At 45.4% G+C, this 7,555-nt stretch overlaps 1 protein-coding gene across 2 annotated transcripts in view; it reads right to left on the bottom strand.

The window, feature by feature from the left end:
* Positions 1–7,555, bottom strand: part of ahr2 (aryl hydrocarbon receptor 2) — a 56,115-nt gene that overhangs the window by 30,170 nt on the left and 18,390 nt on the right. Inside the window, exon 1 of one of the 2 annotated variants that reach the window (XM_017438603.3) lies at positions 879–1,244. The exons of the other annotated variant lie outside the window; for it this stretch is intronic. Coding sequence (XP_017294092.1) covers positions 879–933 — 55 coding nt within the window. The 5' untranslated portion in view covers positions 934–1,244. Of the gene's footprint in view, positions 1–878; positions 1,245–7,555 lie in introns of those variants that run through there. 2 annotated transcript variants of the gene reach the window in all.

Here is a 7,555-nt window from a genome sequence, read left to right as displayed (position 1 = left end):
AACTACAGCTTCAGCTACAACTGCAGCTACAGCTACAGCTGCAACTACAGCTTCAGCTACAACTGCAGCTACAGCTACAACTGCAACTACAGCTGCAGCTACAACTACAGCTACAGCTGCAGCTACAGCTGCAACTACAACTACAGCTACAGCTGCAGCTGCAACTACAGCTTCAGCTACAACTGCAGCTACAGCTACAACTACAGCTTCAGCTACAACTGCAGCTACAGCTACAACTGCAACTACAGCTGCAGCTACAACTACAGCTACAGCTGCAGCTGCAGCTACAGCTGCAACTACAGCTGCAGCTACAGCTGCAGCTACAACTGCAGCTGCAACTACAGCTTCAGCTACAACTACAGCTACAACTGCAGCTACAGCTGCAACTACAGCTACAACTGCAGCTACAGTTGCAGCTGCAACTACAGCTTCAGCTACAACTGCAGCTACAGCTGCAGCTACAACTGCAGCTACAGCTACAGCTGCAACTACAGCTTCAGCTACAACTGCAGCTACAGCTACAACTGCAGCTACAGCTACAGCTGCAGCTTCAGCTACAGCTATAACTGCAGCTACAACTACAACTGCAACTACAGCTGCAGCTTCAGCTACAACTGCAGCTACAGCTTCAGCTACAACTGCAGCTACAGTTTTAGCTACAACCACAACCACAACTGCAGCTACAGCTACAACTGCAGCTACAGCTACAACTGCAGGAGCAGCTGCAACTACAGCTACAACTGCAGCTACAGCTTCTGCTGCAGCTACAACTGCAGCTGCAGCTGCAACTACAGCAACAACTACAACTACAGCAGCAGTTACAGCTACAACCAGCACTGCTGCTTGAACAAAGCCGAAGACGCTCAGAGGGGTCTTACCTGCAGGGCGGGGCGCAGAGCGAAGACGAGGAGGAAGAGGAGGGTCATCAGACATGAAACAGACAGAAAAACGGCAGCGATGAGTGAAGAGAGACAAATCAGGTCAGTCAGGTCGTCACGAGTCTACCTGAACCACAGTAACCTGCTGGAGTCAGGAAGTCTTCCTGCTGCCAGTTTATTTCTATAAATAAAGGTGTTTGTTTCAGCTGAGCTCAAACTGTTTATTCAGGTTTACAGTTTGTGGGATTTCATTTAATGATTCCCAGAGAAGAGTTTGAACTCAGTTGCTGATTTATGAAACTGAAGACGTTTCAGAAAATCATTTATTTACACTAAAACAAAATCAAATACTGTTCCACTTTTTATTGATTTTAACACAATTTGTACTTAACATTTTGCACCAAATTTTATTAAAGAAATGTGAAGAGTTATTTATGTTGTATTTAGTTAATTATTTTTAAAGGTAAACAAACAAGTTTTATATATTTTAGTCAAAAACTACAAATGAAAATGATGCACAGCAGGGGTTGTTTTAAAAGCTGAACTACTGAAACTTTCTCACAGTGAAAGAATAAAAACAGTTTGAATTTACTAATTCATGTTGAATGTACCTGAGGGAATTCATTCATTCATTCATTAAACAGTCTGAGATGACTGAAGCTTCATCAAGATTTTTTTAATCTTTTTCTGTTTCTAAAGGTTTTATAAAATGACAGTAAATGATCGTAACTAACAGGTTACTGTGGTTCATATACACTGAAGTCTAACGGTGGAAACATGTTTGTGTTACATGAAAGTGAAGCTTTAAGCCCTGTCGCTCTCAGCAGCATCCCTGAGATGAACGGATGATTGTCGCTCAGAAACAAACCCGGCTGAGTGACTTCATGACGTTCTGTAAACTCTGCAGCGACGATACATTGGTTAGTGAAGAACGAACCCTGAGACGTTTCTGTCAGGAGAACCAAACACGAACGGGCTCGGGTCGGCGGGAGAAACACAAAAACATCCTCAAACCCTGAGCTCAAGCTGTAATAACAGGAAATGAAAGAAATCAAACAGCTATGGTTGTAAATGAGTTCAATCTGGATTTATTACTCCTGGTCAGATTCATGTTCTTGGTGTGAGCTCCTCCATCTTGTTTCCATGTTAAAGCCGGCCGAGCAGATCTTCATCTGAATCGTCTGTTCCCTACACTTTCACAAAGTTTGTTTAATTCCCGGGTCGTATCGGTTTAAATCAGTAAATAAAGCCACTAATCAGGACTCTGTTGGCTTCCTGCGCTGCGTCGCGGAGGAGGGCAGCAGGTTTTATTTGTGGATCCCAACAAGCTCCTAAAAATACTGCAGCTATTTCTGCTGCACACATGGAGGCTGATTGCTTCAGCTGCTGCTCCGATAGGAAACACATGACGACGGGAGGAGTGGACCCAATCAGAGCCTCCAGCTGCCGATTCAAACCACTTTCATTTCTAAAACAATCCCTCCTGAGTCGGTTTCTGACTCGGAGAGGTCCGGTCCGGTCAGTCCAACACTGAAACCTGTTCTGACTCTGAGCGACAGGTGAAGGGTTAAGGCAGCCATTGTTTTGGTGTTCAGAGCCGGCGGCGAGGACGGCGAGCTCGCCGACATGTCTGAACCAGACGGAAGGAGGCGCCGGCTCCTCTTTCATCTGCAGGAGCTCGGGTATGTAAACAAAACGAGCAGCGTAGAGCACCTGGAGATCCATTTAATCTCAGAGAAATGTCTGAAAAACACTTCACTGCCTCAGCTGCTGGTTTAGAAAAGGTTCTTCTCAAAGTCAGAAACCTCCTACAGTTCACTTTATTATCACAATAACACATTTTATTCACATTCATGATGAAAATGTGTTACAGATTAGCTGAAAACATTTAAAAGTCTTAGAAAATGTTCTATTTTAGAGCTAAATTACCCTGAAAATGTAACCTTTCTCTCAGGCCTTTTCTGCACATAAAGTTCTATCTTTACAAGTAAAACATTTTGGGTCATTTTCAGGGTTCTGATTGTGAACACAACAATAACCTCAGGTTCTGATTTTACCTTTTAAACATTTTATGTCTCTAAATTTCAGCTGCATCATCTCCTGCTGGATAAATCTACGATCTGATTCATAAAAACTGGTTTTGAACATAAAACAAAGCTGGTTTAGGAGCTTTAATTGGGTTAAAAATAAAAGTTAAATGACAGGAAATCATGTAAAAGCCTGAATCCTGAGCGTAAGACCTCCTCCGGGTCCTGCTGCAGGTGGAGCGGAGCTGCCCCGAGTTTCGCCTGTCAGGCTCAACGCTCTTCCTGCTGCGACTTGTTGGTCTGATAAACTTCTGATAAACTACGACGTTTCCAGCTGCTCGGAGAGGAAGAAACCGTCTCCACTTTTTAAATCCCTGAAGGATAAAACCGAGGGTCGAGCTATGATTCCTCCAGCCTAAAAAATAAAAACAAACGACTCCTCTGGTCCAAAAGACGTTCTGATGTCACCAGAAACGGTTAAAAAAATGACATTCAGAGCAAAACTACAGCTAAATGAGTCACCCTCCAGGAGGTGTGATGTGAATCTTCAAGATAAAAACCTCTTCAGCTCACACGTTTTCTGCTCTGCTGGAAAATAGTTTCCGTTTTTTATTTCCAGGCAGAAGCTAAAGAAAAGAAGAAGAATGATTTTAATTTCAGGGATTAAAAATATTCCCAGAGACTCCTGCAGTAAAACACAGCCCTACAGGAAGTTTATCTGTCAGAAAAAACAGGCAGAAGGATGACTCCTGTTGAGTTTAAAAAGGGTTAAACTTGTGAAACTAATGTCCCTAAAAAAGTAAAAAGTACAAAAATAAACTGTAAGATCAACAAAGTAAGGCCAGATGTTGACGGGTGAGAAATAAAAGCATCTTATTGTCAGAGTAACTGTTGAGCAGCAGAGCTGAAAGTGTAGCCGAAGATAAGCTGAAGATGTGATGGCAGCGCCTCGTCTCTTTAATGACCCGCGCTCGCTCGCCTCGCTGCCTATATAAACTCTCATTCATGAGGCGAGGGGCGGGGCCCAGACGCTGCCAGTAAATTTCCACCATAAAAATCCGACCAAACTGGATTCCCTGTCATTAAAACGCTGCTGCAGCTCCAGACGAGTTCCCAAACCTTGACAGCAGCGTCAGCGCGCTCGCTCCTGCGTTTTCTGTAAATGGCTCCCGACGGGATCGCCACGCAGATAACGTCTCGCCGCGGCAGCAGGTGCACAAACAGCCTGGCCGAGGAGCAACGAGAGACTCGAGATGATAAAAATCAGACAGCTGCAGAGGAATAAAGAAGGAATTTAGATGCATTATAGAAACCATACATCACAATTTGTTTATTTAAACGGTCTGAATCGCTGCTTTCACTTTCAGCTCATTATGTTTGTTCTTCCACTCAACGTTTCTGCTGGGGTTCATAAAAACCAACACAACACACACTTTATCGGGTTTGCCGTGTCCTGAGTTGTCTCTGATCGTGTTCAGTGATAAATAATTCTTTCAGCAGGCAGATGGAGCGAGCCTCTGAATGAAAACAGGTTCCTGGTTCAGACATCAGGAACAGGAAGCGTGAAGACACGTGTGGTTCCTAAAAGGCCAGAAGGCTCCAAAATGTTCCAGGTTAGAGGCTGAAGGAGGATTTATAATCCTGGAGTCCAGAAGCAGCTTTTTTATAAATGGTGAGGGATGCTTTAATGGTTTTACATTAATCTGTGCGCCGATTAGGATGAAAAGGAGAAGAAAACTAAAGTTTATACACAGAAGACAACTAGATAAACAGAGTTAAGCAGCTTAAATACCAACCTGGAGCATTTAGAGTTAGCAGGTGAAACGGGGAGAACATGTAAACTCATCCTCAGGTCTGATTCTCTCATCCTTCAGATGGGATTATGCTGTGATGCCGACCTAATCTGAGGCTTTCATCCAGTCAGAACGAAGCTGCTCCAGTCGAGGACACTTTTCTCTTAGTTCCAAGTTTCTGTCTCCAGCTTTAAGTCCTCTGCTCTCAGTTAAATATTCAGAATCAGCTAATAAGTGAAAATGTGTGCATCCCAATATTCAGTTAAATGGCTTCAAGATGGAGCACCGACATCAACAGGACTATCTGCCGTTAGGTCACTGGTTTGTGTTCGAAGTGTTTATCGTTTTAGTGAGAGACATCCTCCGAGGTGTTCTGACATCAGCAACCCATCCACATGTGTCCTGGCTCAGAACCGTACCCCTGAGAAAACACAGACACTCAGAGAAGCTGATGAGGAGTGATAACCTGCTCTGATCTTCCTGAATGAAGTGTCATTACGGGAATTATCCTCATTACTGGCAAACGTCTCAGAACAATCAGGGATTCTGGCTGGACCTGCTGCTTATATAAGACTGAAGCTGCAGATTATCCAATGAAAAGAAACATGAACTTTGACAGATTTGGGTTTATAAAGAGGAAGTGAAGCCAGGAAGCGGCTTGTTCTCCTTCTGAAAGCTCGTGAGTTCCAACAAACCTCCTCAAACATGACGAAACCTGCTGATGTTCACAAGGATTCTCGGCAGTGACGACTCACAGGATCACAAACAGAAAAACACGCTGCAAAGAGAAAATGAAGACGGGGTTTCTGGTTTCCTGTGACCAGAAAACATCTCTGACAATCTGAGGTCAGAATCGTGGACTTCCTGAAGTTTTAAATCCTAAAAACCCTGATAACCTGGGTTCTGACCTGACCTCTACCTGCTCAGGTCGAACATCTAATCATTTACCTGGAAGTTCAGGAGGATTACAGGAACCAGTTTGGGCTGAGAAACAGAAAACTAACAAGAAATGTTTGTGACAATATAAAAACTGCTGCCCTGCGTTCAGAATAAATCAGACAGAAGCTCCTGAGAGAAGCACTCGATGTTCTGTTCTGCTTTTCAACAACAGGCCGGTCCCGTTCGGCCGGGTTTTTGGCTCCAGCTGTGGCTGGATCAGAGGTTAGCAGACACCTTTCTCCCCGCCGCCACCTCGCCCCGGGCACTTCCTCCAGCTCCGACTTCCTTTGACAAACATCACTTCCTGTAAGACACACAGGAGGAGTGAAGCAGGAGTCATCCTCCAGGAGAAGTCATGAAGTCGGCTCTCAGTCATTGTTCCAGCTAAACACGGTCAGGAGAGTTGAGACGCAGGCGGGAAGAAACCAGATTTAACGCTGCGGGAGGAGCTTCCTGGGAGTTCTGATCAGAGCGTCTCATGGACGATGAAAGGAACGGCTCACAACCACGTGACAGAGAACCCACTTCTTGACTTCTTATGGAGTATGCTGGAGCCTTTAGGGGCCTTTAGGGGCCTTCAGGAGCATTTAGGAGCCTTCAGGAGCCTTTAGGAGCCTTCAGGAGCCTTTAAGGGATCTTTAGAAGTCTTCAGGAGCCTTTAGGAGCCTCTTTAGGGGCCTTTAGGGGACTTCAGGAGCCTTCAGGAGTCTTTAGGAGCCTTCAGGAGCCTTTAGGGGGTCTTTAGGAGTCTTCAGGAGCCTTTAGGGGCCTTTAGGAGCCTTCAGGGGTCTTTAGGAGCCTTTAGGAGCCTTCAGGGGTCTTCAGGAGCCTTTAGGGGCCTTCGGGAGCCTTTAGGAGCCTTCAGGGGTCTTTAGGAGCCTTCAGGAGCCTTTAGGGGCCTTCGGGAGCCTTTAGGGGCCTTCGGGAGCCTTTAGGAGCCTTCAGGGGTCTTTAGGAGCCTTCAGGAGCCTTTAGGAGCCTTCAGGAGCCTTTAGGGGGTCTTTAGGAGTCTTCAGGAGCCTTTAGGGGCCTTTAGCGGCCTTTAGGAGCCTTTAGGAGCCTTCAGGGGTCTTTAGGAGCCTTTAGGAGCCTTCAGGAGCCTTCAGGAGCCTTTAGGGTCCTCCAGGAGCCTTCAGGAGCCTTCAGTTTTCCAGGTTTCCTCATTAGGAGATCCAGACCAAGCTGCCAGCTCATCAGCTTTACAATCTGCTCTTTTAGGAAAGTCTGTTGATTGTAACTCATCTCAAGAGGTTTTATAAGTGTCCAAAATTAGATGAAAAAGTACTTTTGGTTGCTTGGTTTCAGTCTGAGCAGGATTTGGGTGAAAGGTGCTCTGTGGTTTTCACTTGTTACTTTCAGAAGCAGCTGGAAACATAAACAAAGCTGTTACCTCTGATACGAATTTACACACAAGGCAGGAAAAGATCAGTCCTCCGATACGACTTCAGATCGTTTTACAGCTCCTGAAGCCCCTCAGAGCTGGACTCTGATCAGACTGGGAGGTTTATTTCGGGCAGGACGAGTTACACAACGTTTTCAGCATCATCAGGCGAGACAAGAACAGCTGGCGCCGATGCAAATCAGCAATTTGAATAACAGATGATAAAACTGCAGACAAGGCTCCGCCGACTATCATCTCACAGTAATGAACTACTTAAAGCAGTCAGGTGTTAAAAGGCTGTGTGGGTTTGGCGCTAAGCATTGTGGGTAAAGACTGACTCAGTGACGAGACAGCGGGCGGATGAAAGACGAGTCTGTTTGACTGTTAGCCAGCTGTACGATTGTTTCCTCAGAGGAGGAGACGTCGCTGACAGGACGGGATTATTGATCTCTGCACCGATCAGGGTCTGAATGTTCTGGGCTGCTTTAACGAGAACACAAACTCTGAGTGAACAGCACAAACTCTGACAAAGACGTC

The sequence above is a fragment of the Kryptolebias marmoratus genome, linkage group LG23, assembly GCF_001649575.2.
Source record: "Kryptolebias marmoratus isolate JLee-2015 linkage group LG23, ASM164957v2, whole genome shotgun sequence".
NCBI lineage: Eukaryota > Metazoa > Chordata > Actinopteri > Cyprinodontiformes > Rivulidae > Kryptolebias > Kryptolebias marmoratus.
The sequence above is the reverse complement of the archived record's forward strand: the minus strand, read 5'-3'. Positions and strand labels throughout refer to the sequence as shown.